The 22,628-nt window shown below is 43.0% G+C and overlaps 1 protein-coding gene across 2 annotated transcripts; it reads right to left on the bottom strand.

Annotated features, from left to right (window-relative positions):
* LOC8055893 (calcium-transporting ATPase 5, plasma membrane-type) lies at positions 868 to 22,628 on the bottom strand. 2 transcript variants are annotated; one of them, XM_021454850.1, is made up of 35 exons: positions 22,530 to 22,628; positions 22,224 to 22,409; positions 21,353 to 21,469; positions 21,222 to 21,270; positions 20,676 to 20,791; positions 20,446 to 20,577; positions 19,416 to 19,505; positions 19,181 to 19,250; positions 18,367 to 18,437; positions 18,194 to 18,277; positions 18,022 to 18,099; positions 17,869 to 17,940; positions 17,581 to 17,664; positions 17,401 to 17,483; positions 17,194 to 17,302; positions 17,062 to 17,117; positions 16,935 to 16,977; positions 16,754 to 16,837; positions 16,306 to 16,443; positions 16,081 to 16,146; positions 15,903 to 16,001; positions 7,961 to 8,071; positions 7,720 to 7,884; positions 6,911 to 6,970; positions 6,435 to 6,599; positions 5,186 to 5,302; positions 5,011 to 5,109; positions 4,504 to 4,641; positions 2,704 to 2,804; positions 2,542 to 2,587; positions 2,317 to 2,451; positions 1,966 to 2,073; positions 1,802 to 1,893; positions 1,363 to 1,460; positions 868 to 1,269 (listed from the first exon to the last, which is right to left on the bottom strand). In XM_021454850.1, exons 2-35 carry the CDS (start codon positions 22,347 to 22,349, stop codon positions 1,244 to 1,246), a joined length of 3,228 nt encoding a protein of 1,075 aa, XP_021310525.1. In that variant the 5' UTR covers positions 22,350 to 22,409; positions 22,530 to 22,628; the 3' UTR covers positions 868 to 1,243. The 2 variants fall into 2 exon arrangements, with proteins under 2 accessions (XP_021310525.1, XP_021310526.1); XM_021454851.1 differs by lacking the exons at positions 21,353 to 21,469; positions 22,224 to 22,409; positions 22,530 to 22,628 and having other exon boundaries at positions 20,446 to 20,592; positions 21,222 to 21,242.

Genomic DNA, 22,628 nt, shown 5'->3' with positions numbered 1-22,628 from the left:
GCTCCATGCATTTGCTGCAAGATTTGATGTGACGAGAAATCTTATAAAATTTTGGGTTTTTGGTTGTATCTAAACAAGGCCGGAGAATCAGGAGCTCTATCAAAGTAATAATAATAGTCTAATGCAATCAGCAGTGCTCATCACCTTCTGTCAGCTCGCCAGTTGCAGGTGCCCCCGCAGGCAGGTGGGGGTACTGCGGGGCTGTTTGGTTGGGTCCCAAGAAAAGGTTGCCTGGCCAGGACACGAATATCGGACGTCCGATTTCCATCGCATGGTGCTGTGATCGTTGCCTGGCTAGCGAGGTACTACAGTGTCTGCCAGGGCGTTTTCAAACTTCAAACATGCCCGTGCGTTTCGTGGATGAGCGAGGCGCGTTGAGCAAATGAGTAACCAATCGCGGCGGCGGCGGCCAGGGGGCTCCGCGCCCACGAGTCGTCGTGGCATGGGCGTTGGGCTCCGGGGACCGGGAGAAAGACGCCGTGATTGCCTGCTTGCTCCAGGCCGCGGTCCCGCCGTTTGGCCAAACCAGTGGTGCCGGTGCCTCACTGGCCACTGCACATTCCTGGCTGTTAGCTAGGCTCCCGGAACCGGGATCGCGAATACTCGTTACCCTCCAATCTCCAGACTCCAGTACAAAAGTGTACAATACAACACGGCGAGGACTCATGGAGCGCCATTGGTGGAGGACAAGGGGACAGCACGGGCACGGCGAGGCAGGACGCAGAACAAGCCGCGCGGAGCACTCGATTCGATTTGCCGGGAGCGCGCGTTCTCGGCTTCTGCAGCAATAGAAACGCAGGCACGCCCCCTGACCGCATGGCACGCACTGCAGTTCGCAAGATAACAACCAAGGCACCAAGCCACTACTGTCTTCTAATAGTTCAATTCGATGGAAATTCATTGGGAAATGTAGGTTTAGTTTCAACATTTTGCGATGAATTAGAGGGTGGTAACGCACGGACAATCCTCTGCAATCTGCAGTGATGCACCCCGCACCAAGAGCCGGGTCTCTCTTAATTCTCTCTAGATTGCGTTTGCATACAAATATAGGGAATGCACGCCCTGGCTGTTTCTTTGCTTCAGCTGAAGCTCCTGGCTCCTGCTGAGGATCTAGCCTGGCTCAGTGACACAGCCTGCGGATGCTTCAGATAACATTGCTCAAACAGACGCCGGAGAGGTGCGTTGTCCTAATTAAACGCCCTTTTATCTGTAGTGCTGCACTTGCGGCTCTACCTGACAAGTTTCAGCTCTTGCCGCCTTGCTCTTCATCTGCAACATGTAACACAAGCCACGTAGGCACCGGCGCAAGCTCAATGGGAAACGATAGGTTGTCTAGACATATAGTATATACTCGTGAATTACCTTGCTGTGGTCCTCTACGACAAGAACAATGCTTGAAGTAGCTCTGGAAGGGTCTGGCAGGCACGGGGATGGATTTCCCAAGATAGGCGAGAGGCCAACTGGATTCAAAATGGGCACAAATCAGAATCAAAATGGGCGCATCAAATGAATCTAGGATTATTGGGCTGTCGTCAAATCAGACTCGGTGCTTGAAAGAGCAAATTAAAGGATGGTGGTTGATGCAACTGTGATAACTTTGAACGTTTTGTAGGTACGTATACTGTAAGATTAGCATTACAAATTGTTGGGAATTCGTGTCCACATCAAATTACCTAAACTTCCTTGGTATCAGCAGCAATGGGGGAACTAACCAGAAACAATGCTTGGGTATCCTTTATATGGAACACTAAGCACGCTGTAGGCATTTTGACTGAAACACAAAAGTAGCATACATGCATACCTCACTGCGCCAATAGCCACTGACAACAACCATAGTCTCCAGTTAAGTCTAGCAGTATCGAAGAACTTCCCGAGGAACTCAATCATCAAGATCTGACAGAGAGTGTTAATACTTGATAATTGCCGTTCGTCAAACCATGTAAAAGCATTCAAATAGCATGTTACCTGAAGTACGGTGGTTGCACCCACTATGGCCATAAAAAGGTGGTTGTTTGTAACTCCCTTGAAGACATTCTTCTCTTCAGGCTTGCGAGCATTGAACTCATTGAAGATCTGACACAAATGGCACGGCAGGTATGGGAAAACAATTCTATGGTGCTGTCTAATAGACTTACCAAGTTGCTAAGAAGCTGTAGAGTACATATTATTCTTGGAATAATTTGCAGGGCGATATATCCATTTTTTTTTAAAAAAAAGTGGATATTTGACAAGCGTATGTTGAAGCCACACGAAGGTACTTACACATTGAAGAGAATCTTATAACTGAAACTTTAAATTGCAGAGCGACCAACTTACTTGGCAAAAGACAAATGCATTAAAGACAAAGGTATTTTTAATTTTATCAGCATGCTCCCGACTTTCATTCTGTAAATGCAGAATCCTTTTGCCATTAAAATTGAATATGAGAAGAACTGCTATCTGGTACAGTGCCTGCAATGAAATTAGATATGTAAAAATGAACACGGCCCCCATTCCACAGGGTCTATTTCAAGACATGAAGATGAGTAGACAACTAGAGACCTGGATAAAAAGGTTTCTCCACATAACGTTTGTCACAAGAGGTTCCCTGTGGAAGTAAATTAGGAAGTATGTCATGCTTCTTTTGCACGACACCTAATTACGAAATAGAACAGAATACACAAAACAAAAGTGTTGATAACTATCAAGGATGTTATGCCATGCCTTCGTCCGATGGGATGCCTCTTCATTAGGTTGTCTGTTGGTGGTTCGGTTGCTAATGCAAGAGCTCCGAGTGTGTCCATAATAAGGTTCACCCAAAGAAGCTGACAAGGGGGAACAATAAGTAGATAAAAAAGAAACTGGGCATCATTTGCAAGAAATGTACCAAATAAGATTCCTGCAAGGTCTTACATTAAGTGCTTTGCTATATTTTCTAGAAATAAAAATCTATTGTAATAATCTGTATTCCAATTCCCGTAATAAATAATTTTTTTTTTCTCGAACACGCAGGAGAGCTGCGTATCATTATATTAATAGAAGAAAAAGAGTCATACATAGACCCGAGACACCCACACACAACGCTACACCGGCTAACTAAATACCAACGACCAAAGGGCAGTCCAAAGGACTGAAACAACGACCAAACAGCAGACCATTAGACAGAACCTCCTGCAGTTAGCAAGGAAATACCCTTAGCTCCTGCCCTACTCCACCAATGAGCCTCCTCTCTAGCCATAGCTAGAGCCAGGTTAACATTAGGAGACGCCCCATTGAAAACACAATCATTTCTATGCCGCCATATACTCCAGGCTCCCAAAATGACTAGGGAATTCAGACCCAAATTATAATCTCCGCTGACCGCACCATCAACTTTTCTCCACCAGTTATCAAAGGATTGGTCAGAAGGTTGAGGAGCAAGAGCAGCAAAGCCAAAGCGCGACAAGAGGGAGAACCAAGTCTCTAGAGAAGACACATCCCACGAGAAGGTGCTGAATATCTTCCACTTCTTGATCACAAAGGCGACAATGATCTGGATGAGGAAGCCCCCTCTTAGCCAATCTGTCCGCAGTCCAGCATCTGTTGTGGGCAACAAGCCACATGAAAAATTTACACTTAGGGGGAGCCCAGGATTTCCAGATTCTCTCAAAAGGTTCAAAAAGGATAGCGCCTTGGAAAAGGGTAGCATAAGCACTCTTTGCAGAATAAGCCCCTGATGAAGAAAGCCTCCAGATGTGCCTATCAGGAGTTTCCTCATTTAGTTCCACAGTGTTCAGAATATCCCAAAGGCCAAGATACTGAGAGAGAGCAGCTGGGCCAGCCCCTCCCTGCAAGTCCTCAATCCACTTATCTCCAGACAAAGCTTCGAGCACAGAACGTCTACTTGCTCTTCTTTTAGAAACCAGTGCATGGACCAAAGGCACAATATCCTGGATGCTTTTGCCATCCAGCCATCTGTCTTTCCAAAAGAGTGTATTAGATCCATTTCCAACCACAGTTGTAACAGCCATAGAGAGGAGGGCTGCTACCTCTCTACTGACTTGGATCGGAAGGTTTGCCCACGGCTTGTTGGGCTCGCTTCTCTTGAGCCACGGCCAACGTGCTTTCAAAGCAATGCATAAGGTCTTCAGATCAGCAATCCCAAGCCCACCGAGCTCTCGGGGGCGACACACTTTGGGCCAAGCAATGAGACAGTGCCCCCCCTTTGCCTCCTTTCTGCCTCTCCACAGGAAAGCCCTTCTAATCTTATCTATGGCTTTGAGAGCCCAAGGAGGGAGCTCTGTAGCCATTGCCACATAAACCAGAATTCCTGTGAGAACATACTGTACTTGAATAGCTCTGCCAGCCCGGGTCATCAAATCAGCCTTATGCATCCAATATTTCTAATAGACAGCAAAAATTTGCCATAGCCCTTCTCATGCACGTGGCATGCTAAACCACTCCAGTAAAAAGGTAGAGGAGCTATAAAAAATTTAAAAGTAAGAATAATATTGTAGTTCTACAGGTCAAGAGGAAAATCAGAACCTCAACAGCATTCAGAGGAACATCCCCGGAGGACACAGCAGCAACCACATTTATAACTAGGGCAGCAACATTAACAGTAAGTTGGAACTGGATAAACTTTTGAATATTTGCATAAACAGACCGGCCCCATCGAACAACCTGCAAGGAGAAAATTAAAATAAACATTCACACTCTAAAGTCTAGACAGATGTTATAAATTACCGTTAAGTATACTCAAAGCAAGCGAAGTATAGAATCAGCAAGAATATCTGCAGGTATGGGCTGTTATGGTAACTGTAAACATTATATCGTTTAATGCATTTTGTCAACTAACAGAAAGATCACAAAAAGAAACATTACGAGTGATTTGATAATATGTCACGTTGACAAAATATGTGCATTAAAAAAAACACATTGACATTATGCATGCCAATAAGCAAAGGCAACATGCATGCTGTGACAAAAGTATACTGGGACACATCACATCTTGGTTAGAAAGCCTTATACTTTGAAGTTACAGAAGATAACCTTGACAACAGAGGTGAAGTCATCATCCAAGATTATAATGTCTGAGCTTTCCTTGGCAACTTCTGTTCCTGATATTCCCATTGAAAGACCTATATCAGCCTATATGACAAAAAGTTCAGGATTAGGAGAAGGTTATTGCAGGTTGACTATCAAAGGAATAAAATTTTGGACTGGCCTCATTTAATGCAGGAGCATCATTTGTGCCATCGCCAGTAACAGCTACCACATGGCCCCTTCTTTTTAAACATTGAACAAGCAAAAGTTTGTCATTTGGAGAAGATCTTCCCATAACCTGCAACAGAGAGTTGGTTGAGTGAGTGACATTCAGAAAATTCAATTGACGAGTTTTAAATTAGGGAAAACCCCTTTTAATACCACCCCCACCCCCCCCCACCCCCCAACAATCCACTTTATCCTTTTAACCCACTATTTCAATTGGTCCAATCTGCCCTAATGAATTTGTCATTGTTGTTTCTCCATGTACAACTTGAATTTTAAGTTCAAATTTTGTGGGGTGATAAATAACATGACATCCTATGTTAGACAAATACATTAAGAATTTTCATCATATTGTTCATAATTTTTGTATGTCTACAGTTAATTAGTATTACACACTCCTAATCTATGAAAATAATCATGACAATTCTTAATGTACCTTTCTTTAACATAAGTTATGATGTCCTTTGTCACTCTACAAAATTTTAACTTAAAACTTACAGGGGTAGATTGGAATAGTTGAAATAGTTTGGGGAGTAAATTGAGCTGACATTTTATTGATGGGATTAAGCGAACAGAGTGGGATTGTTCAGGGAAGTAAAATGGGCTTCTTCCTTTATTAAGTCCAACTAATCAACTAGTTTTTTTATATGGTCTAGTAATGACATGTTATTAATAAAAATAAAAGGCATCACAAATGTTCGCTAGTTGCATTATAAAACAAAGGAGAACCATAAATTTTCAGCAGAAAGCATCATTATAGTCCAGCTACATCCAATTTAACTTGAGCCTTCTTTGTCATGGATAACAGTAGCTCCAAATTAGCCACAGATCATAGTAAAACATTTTGATGAGTAAACAGGGTCTTATATGGAGCTCTAAGTAGGTGGAATTTTAGATAATGGAGATAATTTGCAACCTTTGCACTAATCAGGGATGCACACAGCTAGTTATTCTTTAAAATTGTGTGCGCTAGGATTTGGACCAACAACTCCACCATGACACCAAAGGTACAATACTATGTAAGTCTTATCAACCATTGGATACAATGATGTGTTGTATTGAAATCCAATCATATATAAGTGGGAAATATACATTTTATAAGTATTTAAGTATATTATTGTAATTTTAATAATAACTGGAATCTACAGTTGCATATAAATCCTAAAATGTAACATAGTGAGGGAGAGAGATCAATGGAGATTTACTGTAATTTTGTCAGCAATATCTTCTCGTGCAGTTTCAGACATCTCGCGGAACACTTTTCCTTCTATTACATTAGGTTCTGATGCAGTATATTTTGCATCTAATATTCCACACTCCACAGCAATGGCCTTTGCTGTTTCAACATTATCTCCTGTGACCATGTGTACCTAAAGGTAAAAAGAGAAGACAAAATAGAACAACATTGAAATCGATATTTAAGTCATGAGAAGCAAATTATTTCATAAAATGAACTTAACATTGGCACATTGTCAGAATATGAGCTAAAGAGATGGTCACACACGCTCAGGTGCGTTCGCAAGAAAAAGCTAAAGAGATGGTCATGACTCATGATCTAGATTAACCAATAAGCTAGAGCCTCAGACTAGAACAAACGGATGAAATACGGACGGTGAATGAATGAATGCATGATAAATAAAAAAGTAGAGGGGAACATAAATGAGTACAAATGACAACAAACCTTTATACCAGCAGTACTGCATAATTGTACAGCATTCCTCACTCCTGGGCGACAGGGATCCTACAGTAGAAGAAACTCTTATAGAAGGGTGAATACTGAATTCAATCACTGAGAAGTTACAAATTATGGACAAATATGAACAGAATATGTGCCTAGACAAGCAAATAAACAAAAAGAGAGTTACTTTCCAGAATGATCTAAACATAGAGTGGGCCTGTAAATAAAAAATCACTTTATCTTAAAATATAAGGTGTTCTAGACTTCTAGTTTTGTCCTAAGTCAAACTTCTCTGACTTTGACCAAGTCAAGTTTACAGAAAGATCTCTCAAAAAAGTTTACAGAAAGATCAAAGATGCATCAATGTACACAACATAAAACTAGTTCGTTAAATCCAGCATGAAATATGTCTTGATAATGCATTTATTTGGTGCTGTAAATGTGAATATATTTCTCTGTAAACTTGGTCAAAGTTAAATACGTTTGACTTAGGGGAAAACTAATATAAAAACTATATTTTGGAACATAATGGGTAGAAAACACCAAGAACAAGTTTCTGCATCATTACACTCTTAATAACTTCTCATTTCTGCCATACTTATGGTTATGGGACTTGAGAATGACGTGTAAGAACTTGATGCTAGCAAAATGAAATTGAGCGTTATATCCTTATATTTAGTGCTAGTGAAGTCGCATTACATTGAGAGAGAGAGAGAGAGAGAGAGAGAGAGAGAGAGAAGTAATATCAAAGTCAAACAACTATTCAAGTACTGAGGAGAGGTACAAATATATAAAGGCTCAGAATAAACTACCTTTATCCCGACCACTCCAATAAGAGTCAGATCATCCTCAGGCAACTTCCACTTATCTAGAGATTCTGTTGGGACCATTTTGGGTTCCCAGGGGCAATATGCAAAAGCTACACAACGCAATGACCTCACTGCCATATCATCAATTGATTTCTTGAATTCGATATGCTGAAAAGAATACTTTAAAGTTGATAATACTTTAGAAATCAGAATGACTAAAAAGGCAAGTTGGGCGTATATTTACCTTGATGGAATTCATTGGCTGAACAGAACCATCAGCAGAAAGCCATCTTCTGCAAGATGCTAATAGTACCTCCGCTGCCCCTTTCCAATGAATGCGAACCTCTGTATCTGACTGCAAATACACAAACAAAAGAGTAGTGGGGTAAGGCAATCTAAAAGGGAGTAGGAAAGATTCTCACGACACAGATATTGTCGCCATGACAAGCATTCAGGATAGAACTAATAGGCATATTTACATAAAAGAAGATCCAAACAGAGAAGGGAAGAAACCCCAACATTGTCAGGGTCAGATGAAAATGTGGCAGATTATCCAAATGCACTTGGATGATATTTATTGCAAGTTTGGGGAAGATTCTGGAGCCAATCCTGTCCAGCTCCCACACTTCTATTCTTATCTCACAAGTTTTACATATGAGCCCCTTTACACTTCTCTATTTTCACCAACACTCCCCCTCAAGATGGGCTAAAGATATCTAACATGCCCATCTTGTTACAACTCAACTCATTTTCACTAGGTCCTAGACCTTTTGTAAAACAATCTGCTAGTTGGCTACGTGATTTCACATACTCTAACTTCAGGATCCCACTATCAAGCTTCTCCTTGATGAAGAATCTATCAATTTCTACATGCTTTGTGCGGTCAAACTGAACAGGATTGTTTGCAATATTCATTGCAGCGATGTTATCACAATGAAGCATCATGGTTTCATTTCTTAACAGCCGCAACTCCTTCAACAAGCCTTTTAACCACAACATCTCACATAAGCTCAATGCCATTGCCCTGTATTCGGCCTCTGCAGTAGATCGAGCCACAACTGCTTGTTTCTTGCTCCGCCATGAAACAAGATTACCTCCCACAAAAACACAATAACCAGAGGTAGATCTCCTATCATCCTTGCTACTTGCCCAATCTGCATCACAATATCCTTCCAAATTCAAGTGTCCATTTCTCCTAAACCATATCCCTCTCCCGGGAGTTCCCTTTAGGTACCTCAAAATTCTGTAGACCACATCCATATGTCCTGTCCTTGGGTCATGCATATACCTGCTTGCCACACTTACTGCATAGGAAATATCAGGTCTTGTATGACACAAGTATATTAACCTTCCGACCAATCTTTGATATGTTTCCCGATCAACTGAATCTCCAGATTGGGCACAGATTTGATGATTCTTATCAATAGGAGTACTGCATGGTCGACATCCGAGCATTCCAGTCTCTGCCAACAGATCCATAACATATTTCCTCTAAGAAAGGACAATTCCCTTGGGTGATCTAGCAAACTCAATCCCGAGAAAATACCGAAGTGGTCCAAGATCTTTCACTTCAAAGGCTCTTCCCAGGTTCTCCTTCAACCATCTGATTTCCTCCTCATCATCTCCAGTAATCACTATGTCATCCACATAGACTGCCATAATGGTGATAAAAGCTCCTCTATGCTTATAGAAGACTGTATGGTCACCATTGCATTGTGTGTATCTGTTATGAACGCGGTGGATATTTGGGAGATAGATAACTAGGCCTTATGCTTTGCCAAGAGCTTTGGGATAACTAGGCCTTATGCTTTACCAAGAGCTTGAGAGATTGAGGGAGACTAGAATTGTTTCTTCATAATTCATTGCTTGATTTCCATTGTGCCCCATGGGCTGAATATAAAAGGTACATAGGACTAACACCTCTTGTGCCTAGACAATATGGTACTATTCCTATAGACAAATAAGTAAGAGAGACACTAATTAACACTAATGGGCTTAAGGCCCAACTAGGACACTTGCGCCCTACGGCGCCCCTCTTTATGCCCATGACATCTCCCCCGCCCTTGGAGACCCAGCTCGTCCTGAAGCGAAATAGGGTTAAGCCTTTTACATCTCGGCTTCCCCTTTTTATTGAAGACTAAAATACAAAGATATCCACCTGGATCCCATGGAAAGAGCGCCTCTGCTGGCTTCATGTAGGCTGAAGTGTGGAGTGTGAAGCAGCTGGCCCTTGTCTAGCACCACGGCAGGCACAAGGATAAATGAGATAGCCTTTGATGCCTGATGCTGGATGCGAGGTCGCTGCACTAGAAACGCCCATACTTGGACCTCCACTGCAATTGGAGCCGCAGGCCGTATCGGCGAGTCCGAGTGGATGAACACGTACGACAACGTCGAGCTGAGGAGCACGCGTATCTGCCGCACCATGCGACGGACAAGCATTCCTCGCACTGTTGCCTGGAGGCGCACCGTTGCTTGCTCCTTCGATGCTTTTGTGGCACGAAGAGCCTGCGCTCGGCGACGAGCCAGGAGTCTTCGTGCTGCTGCCTGGAGACGTACAGCCGCCCGGCATTCACGGTCCTTCTTATCCTTCGCGTTGAGCAACTCCTTGATCCGATCCAGCTGCGTGAATATATCAGCAAAGATGCGGGAAGTGTCGTTGGCAGCAGGAGACACATGGTGGAGCAGGTCGGGGCACGGGGGCGATGTGAAGCGCAGGTGCAGGAGCTCGGTGAAGCGACGCCACGCCGGGGTGCCTTCAGCATGCTGGACTTGTAGGAACCAAACCCGGGCGTCATCTTCTAAATTACGGAAAACCAGCCATACCTTTTCTTCCTCCATGATGCGCTCTCGGCGGAAGTAGGAGTCGCACTGGTTGACGAAGCCCACAGGATCAGATTTCCCCGCAAATTTAGGGAAGTCCATCGAGGCAAAGCGTGGCAGCGGCGGTGTGTTGTGGTGGATCTGGATCGATGATTGTGGCGGCGGTGGATGGTGGTGATGGGGCTACGGCGCAGCGGCTGTGGTGATGGGGGTGCGGCGGCGGCTGGTGGCGTTGCTGTGGCGGCGCGGTACGATGGATGAGGTAGGCGACGCGACGATCTGGATCAGTATCTTTTTTTTTTTGGAAACGGCTGATGGAGGATCGGAAGTGCTGGAGGATTCGGCTGATGGAGGATCTGGCTGATGGAGGAGGATCGCTGGACTCTCTAGATACCAGGTGTTATGAACACGGTGGATATTTGGGAGATAGATAACTAGGCCTTATGCTTTGCCAAGAGCTTTGGGATAACTAGGCCTTATGCTTTACCAAGAGCTTGAGAGATTGAGGGAGACTAGAATTGTTTCTTCATAATTCATTGCTTGATTTCCATTGTGCCCCATGGGCTGAATATAAAAGGTACATAGGACTAACACCTCTTGTGCCTAGACAATATGGTACTATTCCTATAGACAAATAACTAAGAGAGACACTAATTAACACTAATGGGCTTAAGGCCCAACTAGGACACTTGCGCCCTACGGCGCCCCTCTTTATGCCCATGACAGTATCCCATGTCACAGACTGCCCTCTTGAACCTGTCAAACCATGTCCGAGGTGACTGCTTTAGTCCATAGAGTGACTTCTTAAGTCTGCACACCTTCCCAACAGTTTGACTATTTGCAAAACCTGGTGGGATTTCCATGTAAACCTCCTCCTGTAGGTCACCATGAAGAAATGCATTCTTCACATCCATTTGATGAAGAGGCCAACCGAAGTTGACTGCACAAGAGATTAGGGTTCTAACAGTTCCCATTTTTGCCACTGGTGCAAAAGTCTCATCATAATCAATACCATATGTTTGACTATACCCTTTCGCGACCAACCTAGCCTTATATCTATCCACCTCACCTTTTGGATTTTGTTTCACAGTAAAGACCCATTTACAACCAACTGCTTTCTTCCCCTTTGGAAGTGGTACCAATTCCCATGTCTTATTCTTCTGAAGAGCATGCATCTCTTCTTTCATAGCTGCATTCCACTTGGGGTCCTGTTTTGCACACTTCCAGTCCTTTGGAATAGGCACTGTTTGTAAAGATGTAACAAATGCTCTAAATGCAGGTGAAAGACGAGAGTATGAAATGAAATTGGCAATGTCATAGTCTGTACTAGGATGCTCAAATCCATAACGAACAGGAGGTTTTCCAAAATTGGATCTAGTATCTCTACGTTGTGCAAGAGGTAACTCTACATGGTCAGGAGAAGAAGAGGCATTACCACTTGACCCAGATTGAGTCGAGGAACTCGATGGAGAGAGATCCGTGGAGAGGTTTGGGACTGGTGAAGCAGGCTGCTGTAGCTGTGGTGCATCGACTTGCTCCCCCTGACTCCTAAGCCGCCTCCTTTGGTACACTATTGGTTCCTTAACAACTATTTGCTCCCCCTGATTCCTGAACCGCCTTCTTTGATATACTATTGGTTCCTTGGCAATCCCCCCTTCACTCCCTTCGTCAATTGCCTCCTCATTCCCATCACCAATTATCTCGTCATTCTCATGTCCACCATTTCCCATATCCACAACATTATCCTGATCAACCGCATGTCCACCATTTCCCATATCCACAACATTATCCTGATCAACCGCCTTCGGAGTTTCAGACACATCCATTGGACACGGGATATCACCAACAATCACTTCCTTTTGAGCAACAACTCCTTCATCATTCTCCCCCTCTCTACTGTCACCCTCAGTGACTGAAGAGAATTCTTCCAAGAACGGATCCAAATCCCATGATTTTGTGTAGTATGGTTCAAACTCACGAAACGTCACATCCATACTCACAAACAATTTCTTTGCAACAGGGTCCCAACACTTATAACCCTTTTGTGTAGAAGAATATCCAACAAAAACACATTTCACTGCCTGAGGGTCCAACTTTCCGACTGAAGGTCTATGGTCCCTGACAAAGCAAACGCAACCAAACACTTTTGGAGATACTTTAAATTCTCGTTGTCCCAACAATAGCTCAGTAGGTGACCTCATGTTAAGAATCCTGGACGGCATACGGTTAATTAAATATGCTGCTGTTAGCACCGCTTCACTCCAAAGATATTTAGGTACATTCATCTGAAACATCATTGACCTTGCTACTTCCAACAAGTGTCGGTTCTTCCTCTCAGCTACACCATTCTGGGGTGGGGTATTAGGACAAGTGGTTTGATGTATGATCCCATGATCTGAAAGATATGCCTCAAACTCATTATTCACATACTCCTTCCCATTATCAGTTTGGATAATCCGAATCCTAGCATTAAATTGGTTCGCAACCAGCTTATGAAAGTCTTGGAAGCACCGAAGAACCTCATGCTTACCCTTAAGCATGTAGATCCATGTCATACGAGTATAGCAATCAATAAAGGTGACAAACCACTTAAATCCACTCACAGATGTAACTGAGCAGGGACCCCAAACATCGGAGTGTATTAACATAAAAGGTTCACAACTACGAAGACCAATACTAGGATAAGTTGTCCTTGTATGTTTCCCAAGTTCACAAGCATCACACACAAGTTTCTTTATGTCCACACCCTTAAAAACATCAGGATATAATTTATTCAAGTTTCCAAAAGGTACATGTCCTAACCGATAATGAAGCAAGTAGATCTCCCGCTCTTGTGCTTCAGTAGCTGCTGTCAATGCTGACTCCTCCTGATTGATGAACCACAATCCATTACGCCTGACTCCAGTCCCAATCACTCTCCCCGTTCTCTTCTCCTGAAAGGTACAAAAGTTTTCATCAAATGTAACAATGCATTTGAACTGATCAATAAGCGAACTGACAGAGAGGAGATTCACTGGGAAAGAAGGAACGTGCAAAACAGAAGCTAAATGAAGGGATGGGGTACAGTCTATAGATCCTACTCCATGAATAGGTTGGGAGGTACCATCAGCAGTTTGGATAGTTTCAGAATAGGAATGTGGAGTGTATGTTCTAAAAGAACTAAATATGCCTGTGACATGCTTAGAAGCCCCTGAATCGATGACCCATTCTATATTATGCCTATATGTGGATGCAAGTGCCTGTGCCTGAATACCTTTGCCCAAGTGGGCATAGTTGGCAAAGTTACCAAAGTGACTGGTGGTGGTAATCACAGGACCGACTGGAGTGCTGGAGGTCTCAGATGCTTTAATCTTCTGCCATTGTTCCCACTGCTTGACCTGTTCCCCAGTTAAAGTAAGAGAAGGAATTTCCTCTGAGGTAGCAGCATTGACTTGAGGACCAGCACGGCCTCTGCCTCTGCCACGTCCCCCTATACGTCCTCCTCCACGACCACCACGACCACCTTGATCACCATGGGCATCACCGCGACCTCCACGAGTTCCACTCCTACCAACATAACTCTTGGGAAGAGGACAATTGTAGCTCAAGTGTCCTTCCTCTCCACAGTTGTAACACTTCTTGACTGCCACTGTGGTATAGGCTGACTTTACAGGATTATTACCACTCATCATCCGTAGTCTGCTCTCCTCAATAACCATGGCTGACACAGCCTCCTCCATGGTAGGAAGACTGTCCTGGTGACAAAAGGCAGCCCTCCTGCTCTCGAACTCGGGATCCAAATTCCTCAGGAAATGAGTCACTCTCCTGTCCTCTACCCATTTTTGGACATCTTGGGCATCCTGTGGGTCTCTCATATGAAGTGGAGCATAGTGATCCAGCTCTCCCCACAAGTATTGCAGCTCACTAGCATACTGCTCCACTGACCGCCCTGCTTGTTTCACTCCATCAGCCTTGTTTTGAATCTCCATCATCACCATCACATTCCCTCGCCTGGAATACATGTTACTCAAGGTTTTCCATATCTGTGCTGCAGTAGGCATAGCTTCCACCATTTTGCCAACAGATGGTGACATGGATGCCAACAACCACGCCACAATAGTAGAATTTGTCGCACGCCAAATCTTCCATTCGGGGCTAAGCCTGTTAGCCGGCTCAACACATTCGTCTGCCAGATAGTGCTCTTCTAGCCCAACTTAAATAATTTTTACTTCCCTCTAATTTCACTTCATTCGGCATCAGTTCCAGTTTCAGCTCATGTGGCCTAGAACCAATTATGCCCATCTCCACAAGCTCCAAAATCATAGACCTCATCTCACTTTTCATCTCACTCTTGGTAATTAGTGGATCACCTCTACCACTACTATCACTGCTATGCTGCTTACCTTCTTCCTTCCCTGCATCCTCTTCCACTTTCCTCTTTTCTTCCCCATCAGGATCCATCTCCACCTCAGTTCAGACGGCACCGATAACCAAGAAACCTTCGCCTCAACAAGTCAATACACAGCCTACCTTCTCAGCCACAGCATGCACCCACAGGACGCAAGAATTTTGCTCCCAGGCTGCCAGACACACCACGCAAGCACAAGGAGAGTTGGGAGTTCACCACTGCTGCCACAATCTTCTCCCCCCGTCAACCAATCCAAGCTGCATCCACGTCCTGCTCCCTTCACCAACAAATCCCACTGCAGCAGTCCGCACGCATGCCGCGCCTGCAGAATCCTTGTCCGCGCCTTCCGTGCCTCCCTGGATGGCGCCGCCGCAGCAACCGCCGGCCTCTTCTTGCTCGGGCTTGGGCTGCACGGGCGCCGGGGCCGCCTTCCTCGCCTGCCCCCGCGCACGCCGCTCGCGTCCTGCTCCCGCGCGCGCCGCTCGCGCACGCTGCTCCCGCGCACGCCACTCGCACTCGCGCGCCCACGCGTGCTGCACCCGCGCGTGGCACTCCTGCTCGCGCCGCTCGCACTCACGCGCCAAAGCTCGCGCCGCCGTCGCCCAAGGAGGAAACCCTAGCTCTGATACCATATTGCAAGTTTGGGGAAGATTCTGGAGCCAATCCTGTCCAGCTCCCACACTTCTGAGCCCTTTTACACTTCTCTATTTTCACCAACAATATTTTTCAGCAAATTAGTTGTAACAATCTTGAAATATAGACAAGCACTGCATAAAAAAGTTAAAAAAATGTGAAAATAATAGCAAAATTCAAATTTACACAGAACCAAGTTAGTTTTATGTTCGTTCAAAAAAAAGTATATAGTTTTATGTCCTTATTAGTTCCACTATAGAACAATTGATAATAGACATGATAATTTCTTCTTCGACAACAGATTATTTCATTCAGAATTTTTTAGTACATGGAATAAGCTTACCACTTTCAAAGCCACACCACCACGCTTCTTCTCTGAACTGAATGGGAGAACATGAAGAACTGAAGATTTTGATCTCACATCCTTGAAGTCCATACCAATCTATACAGTTAAACTGTCAAACCAATAAAATAAATGGAAGTAGATAATGCAAAATAAATGAGTGTATACTGAGTATTACCATAAGGCCCCAAGAAATAATTGCTTTTTCAGTTGGTGAGCCAGTAACTTCCACAGGTCCTCCATCCTAAAAATAGGGAACCATACTAACTTGGATTTGATTTGCCATGCTATGAAAACAATATAGGATTGGTCTCGTGCAATTCATATCAATAGAACTTAAATGGCATATATGTGAATGTAACATAACTATATGCAAACAACACAAGGTTTATGGAGTTATTACCTCTGGCATAAACACAGTCCCTGTTGTGTTCTGTGCAATTCCTTCAATTAATAGAGTTGTCACGCTGGTACACATCGTGTTGGCATTATCATAAGGATCCATTTCTTTCCCACCCAAATATGCTTCAACAACTGTCATCTAGAAGATCAATACAAACAAGGCACCAAAAGAATATATGAATTTAAGGTGTCATTGACTTTATGCTATCATGGGTTTCATAGTTAAACACTAGTAGAGGAACACATGCACTTGAAACTGTTAGAATTTCATATTTTAGAATTCAATTGAAAAAAATATGAAGTAACACCATCCCATACAGCACATTATTATTATTAGCGGCAGAGTTCCTGCCTTTTATACTTAAAAAAAATATACAGCACAATATTCCTAGGCAGCATGGGAATAATACACGGTGCTTTTGTCGTGAGTCCATATTGACTTCACAAACCTTATTCATGGTAAGAGTTCCGGTCTTGTCACTGCAAATTGTGGTTGCTGATCCCATTGTTTCACAAGATGAGAGCCGTCTCACCTGGGAAAAAAATGAAAAAGTCAATGATACAAATATATATATACATATACTGAGTCATATGAAGGTTTTGCTTCGCAAATCTATCTGAAGGTTGTACCAGAGCCTTGTCTCGCATCATTTTCCTCATTGAATATGCAAGACTGAAACAAAAAAGAAAAAAGAAACCGTGAGTAATGTACCTAAAAAAAGTATAATTAACTTGCATGAAAGATTACAATCCATACGTCAATGTTACTGCTAAAGGAAGTCCTTCAGGCACAGCAACAACCACAATAGTCACCTATCAAAAAATATGGCATAATCCGGTGTGTAAAAGCTTCATAACATTAATAAAAAAACTAGCTAGCAATACATACAGCAATTGTCAAAATTCTAATTGCCCCCATAAATCCCTGTTTTACACCTGTTGTTCCAGCCAAAAATTGGGTTGTCCCATCTGGATTCTTGGTATGTCCAGTAAAATACCTGCATTTTTTTAAGTCCTTGTAAGAATCAGACATTGAAGTGTTGCATAACTGTGTAACATATACCACATGGCCATGGCAATTAACTCTTGAACAGACCTTAGCCAGAGGACGACAAGGACAGCACCAGCAACCGACAAACCCACAATACCAATAAGATTAGCAACACCATTCAAGCGTACCTATGTCAAAGCAAGTGGGAGCAAGGACCAATCAATAGTCAATACAGACTCATAGTACGTAAGCATCCCTTCTCAAAAGGCAACTTAAGAGATTAACCTGTAATGGGGTTTCTTCAATAACATCCTCTGAAAGGTTGGCCATCAGCATACCCCATTCAGTATTGATACCCACACCAGTTACCTTTGTATGCATAGCAATTGCAGAAAGATCATGTTAGTGGTCAATATAAAGTGCCAGAATGAATGTGATAGTAGCAGCCGATACACATAATACTGTACAGGAAAGATACTCAGCTAAAGCAACACACTCCACTCACCATATATATTTTGGAAGAGTCAATTAAGTTATACTCAACAAGCCCTGGAAAAAAAGTCTGATGCTTACCAGCATAGAGCCATAACCATCTGCAACCTTGCAACCGGACATCAAGAAAGGGGCCCTTTGGTCCTTATTAACCTGATCATGATATATAATTGAAACATTTAGAAACACAGCTTTTAGGAAACAAAAAAGGGTTCCATTCTTATCAACACCTACAATTTTGGATTCCCCTGTCATACTCGATTCATCAATTGCAAGAGAATGACCATATATAAGTATACCATCTGCAGGAACCTAAAGATGGATGAACATAACCACATCAAATTTTGAGGGGAAAATAGAGAAGGAACTAAGATGTAGAGATAGACCAGAATATATGATTTCATACTTGATCGCCGATTTTGAGGGGAACCACATCACCAACAACAAGGTCAAATATTGAAGCTACTAATCTCTTACCACCTCTGATGACCTATAGATCACAATAAGTTGGTACTGACGTAGAATGACGGTCTATATTCAGAATTAAATCCCAAAATAAATATGCATAAACGTACTCACCTCAACTTGTATGTTTCGTTTCTCCTCATTCAGATGTTGAAACTGAAGTGATTGTCTATAATCACTGGTTGCTAAGAAAGTTGTAAAAAAAATAAAATATCAGAACATGATGACTCGGGGTATTGTACCATGAGGGAAAACCGTAAAATAGAATGCGACCATGTTTAAGTGCAGTTTTTGACATATGATCATATTTTTGAGCGAAAACAGGTTTCTCCTACTGTGGTCAATATTTATCTATATAAGAAAAGAAAAGGGAAAAAAGCAAACAGGTTTCTCTTGAGAAAATAAAAGAAGAGGAATTAATGGAGGGTCCAGAAGACCGAGGTCTCTCCAGGAGAGAGAGGAAAGAGGAAAAAGAACTGGTTGATGGCCTTCTCTAATACCTAAGATCTTTGGTGGAATGGTTGGCAGATAACATTATTTTTTTTCTCGAACACACATAAGAAGAGTGAAAATAGTGGCCCAATAACATTGCCAGCAAGGTAGGGTGCACTCGCACATTTGCAGAGTAGGACATCATGGCTCCTAAGCTTGAAACCCTACAAGACTATTTACATGAAAGTAACCTCTGTTGACTACATTAGGCATGATCGGTCTGCATCTGCGCCCCCAAAACACTAAACTATAAAATGATACATACTAGTCAGGGCTTGATTGCCTGAATGAGCTGCAAGGTGAGGCTGGGTTGGTGCCTTGGTGGTTGAGAACAAACTTAGACAATAACTTAAGCTTATCGATGAACTGATGCAGGCATGAAACTTGATAACAGTAAAAGAATGAAGAGAGATAACTGTAAAACACAAATTGTTACCTGTAACGAATATCACAAGGAAGACAGCAAAAAATATGCTTCCACCATCATACCATCCATCTTTTACACCCTAAATCATGTATCCTAATCAGCCTAAGTGTTATTTCATCAAAATTACATCCTAGTTGGAACTAGGTAGGTAAGACAAAATGACTACTATATGTTTAAGAAAAAAAAAAGATAATATGACTATCCATATTGAGGAGACAGGATTATCAGAATGTTATAAACGTACCTCTGTTGTCATGCCCAGTGATAATGATATAGCAGCAGCTACCATTAGAATTGCAAGAGTTAAATCCTGACAAGCTTCAAATACAAAATGCTGCAAATAAGGAGATAATAAATATTAAATTTGAAGACGCAAGCTGTATGTTTCAAGCAATGAAGTGCCAGTGAATAATAAATATCACTTGGTGTATTTTGTGTTCTAAAGTTCTTTGAAAATACTACATGTAAATTAGGATTATTAAATCTCTATTTGTTCCACAAACAAAATTAACATCCTATCTTGGTGGCGGAATAAAGTGAAAGTAGTGTTAACAAATCGTCTAGCCAACCCTAGTCTCCATGGTACCGACTAGATGACTAATCGTGATTAATCATCAACCAGCCCTATTAGTCAAGTCTAGTCGGTCTTAATCATCCATGTAGTCGTCCTGTATTTCTAGTCAGTCTTAACCGTCCATGTAGCCGTCTGTATTTTCGAAGACTGATATATCATATAGCATATTATAGTATAAAGCAAGCACCAAGAGTCTAAAAGCACTAGGGCACAGATTCTTGTGAGGTTTTGATGGCCAGTTGGCCGCTTATCCACATCTGCACATAGGACTATAGGAGTACATCACACAGCCACGTAGGTGTATGTGTATGTAAGCACTAGGCAGAGAGCAGCAGCAACAGAGGCTGACGCGCACACAGCATAGCAGCGACAGGATGGAGGGGGATTGGAGGACTAGAGGAGCTCATCTTCGGGGTCGCCAGCCCACCAGCTCGTCGAAGCCCAGTTTCTCAGCAACGCAATACACACAACCTGAAAGCTAGACGCTTTTCATCCTAATCGGACGACTAATCACGATTAAGCGACTATTAGTCGGACCACTTGGAATCTGGTCCGGACAAATCGAGTACCGGAATAGGTCGACATAATACTGTAGGAAAATAAGACAGCTAAGTAAAATAAATGAACTAGGAGTGGTTATTTCAGAACAGAGGCTAGCACCCCACACTCAAAATAAGACATCGCTTAAGAAATTGTGTACCCAAATGCTTCTTCTTTCCTTGCGTGGATATGTGTTTGCCCCAAAAATGTCTCTCCTCTGCATCAATTCATTCTCATCTGGACTAACTCCTCTGTCTAAGTCACTCTTTAGTAAATCTGAAAGCCCCTTAACCTAAATGGGAGCGTTCTGTAAGAAATATGTCATCAAACCGCAGAATGAAAAGTAGGAAAATAAGATACAGATCCAAGTACATTTTCAATTGAACCTACCCCTCCAACCTCCTGGAATAAAATAGCGTCATGGTCTCTGTTCAGCATTTTGAGTTTTTTCAGATCAACTGAAAATCTCTGAGAGAGCGTCTCATCTTTTATGCTAGTGCAATACTCTGCTTAGATAACAGCATTAAAAACATCACAAACGTATTAACTACAATTAATCCAGAGAGAGAGAGAGAGATTTATTGGATTTTTTAGGGAATCATTTTTATTGGATTATATGGCGACAAAATTGAGATTGTTCAAGGTAACCTATGTTGTGATAAAGCACGTGAATAAGTATGAAATATAAGGCCATATGATCAGGAAAATGTGAAAACGGTACAAAGCTGAGGGTCACTCAGATGTAAGAGACTTAGCAAATTTAACATATGAAATGAAAGAAGAAATTTACAATGGCATAATGATTACTACGAATGGAAGAGATAAACTAATAATGACATGTCACCATTCACATGGGATTTCCCTTGTTACATGACCATTTTGCAAGGATGGTGGAATCTTCCATTAAGCTTAGAAGTTGGATGATGAAAGCAGTACCTCTACCTCCTAGGTTCTTCTGGCCAGCCTCCTTGAAACGAAATACTGCCTGAAGAATTCAGACTTGGAATGAAAAATGTATTTACTTCAGAAAAGAAAATTGCTATTTAAACTAGCAAATAAGATATTACTCGTATCACTTGTGCATGGGATCGTAACATTCTTCTTAAATTATCTTTCTCTTCCTCCCTTTCCAGGTCTAGAGTGTATCTAAAACGACGAGAAGCATTGAGCACCAGAGCAGCTTGCTGAAATGAAGAGTGAAAAGAGAACATGCAGTCATAGTAAGTACAGCCTCCTATCGAAGGATGCAAGTTATGCAACAAACTTTACTAATGTTTCTCGTAAAAGTGTACATAGTGGTTAGGAGTAACAAGTATTAGGATTCGAAACTTGTTACTCTTGTTACTATATACTCAAGGGGAATTACATAGCCAACAAACTTTCTAATTCCACGAGTATACATACAGTGATACAGGAGTATTCAGAATGCAGTATGCCATCGTTTTCAGTACCCGGCATTCATTCAAGATAACTCTAATTCAGTGATGACCATCAGAGGCAGCATAAATAAGTCACAAAAAGGTGACATTATTTGCGACGCAAACCAGAAGTCCCACGAAAGAATGGACTGCACAGAGAGAGTCTGAAGGAACTTCTCAAGCACCCATCAGAGTGCTGAGTCTTCGTGTGCCGCCACTTGCTGTTTAGGCCAAGTTAGTGACGAAATGTGTGCAGAGCACATTCTCAGGGGGAAAAAACACCACCGTAATACGATGTGACAAACTGGTAGTAAATTAAAAGGATGAACAAACTACTGATTCGAAAAATCCTGTCATCATTTAACGCGGCATCTACCAATACCAACTACAGGCCGTTTGGCGGTGCGGACCGCAATGCGCAGGTTTGAGCTCAACTGCTCAAGCGTATGGTAATTTCATCCCGAACTAAAAAAAAAACACACAGAATTTGAACCGAACTGTAGTGGTGGAGACGCCGTACCCTCCACCGTCGCAGGTGATCGTGCGACGCGTTCTTACTGGGTATCTCGAATGCGTCCTCTCCCTCCAGCACCTGCTCCTCCTCATGCGCCGCCGCCGCCGGCGAGCTCCCCGTCCCCGAGGCCATCCGCAGCCCAACGCAGCGCCTCCGCCTTGGCAGGATCCCGCGAAGCCTAGGCACTGACCACTGCGCAACACAGCAGCACGCACAGGCCCGGCCAATCGACCATGTCAGAACGACAAGGATCTACGACGACGCTGGAAGGATCGAGATACCGGGGGGCGGCGGCGGCGGCCATCGCCTCACCTCGGACTTCGCGTGCGCTCCAGCGGGTTCGCCTCCGGCTCCGCGCCTCCGCCTGCAACGCCAGGCCCTCCCTCCCTCTTCCGGTGTGAGCGAGCGCGA

Source organism: Sorghum bicolor, chromosome 2 (assembly GCF_000003195.3).
Source record: "Sorghum bicolor cultivar BTx623 chromosome 2, Sorghum_bicolor_NCBIv3, whole genome shotgun sequence".
Taxonomy (NCBI): Eukaryota; Viridiplantae; Streptophyta; class Magnoliopsida; order Poales; family Poaceae; genus Sorghum; species Sorghum bicolor.
Note: the sequence above shows the minus strand (reverse complement) of the source record. Positions and strands in the feature narration are given on the sequence as shown.

Coding starts and splice junctions, on each gene's coding strand:
- LOC8055893 (XM_021454850.1), bottom strand. CDS start 22,349: ATGGCCTCGGGGACGGGGAGCTCGCCGGCGGCGGCGGCGCATGAGGAG. Junction 21,271..21,352: donor CCCATGCACAAGTGATACGA/GTAATATCTTAT, acceptor TGAATTCTTCAG/GCAGTATTTCGTTTCAAGGA. Junction 1,270..1,362: donor TCGTAGAGGACCACAGCAAG/GTAATTCACGAG, acceptor TACATGTTGCAG/ATGAAGAGCAAGGCGGCAAG.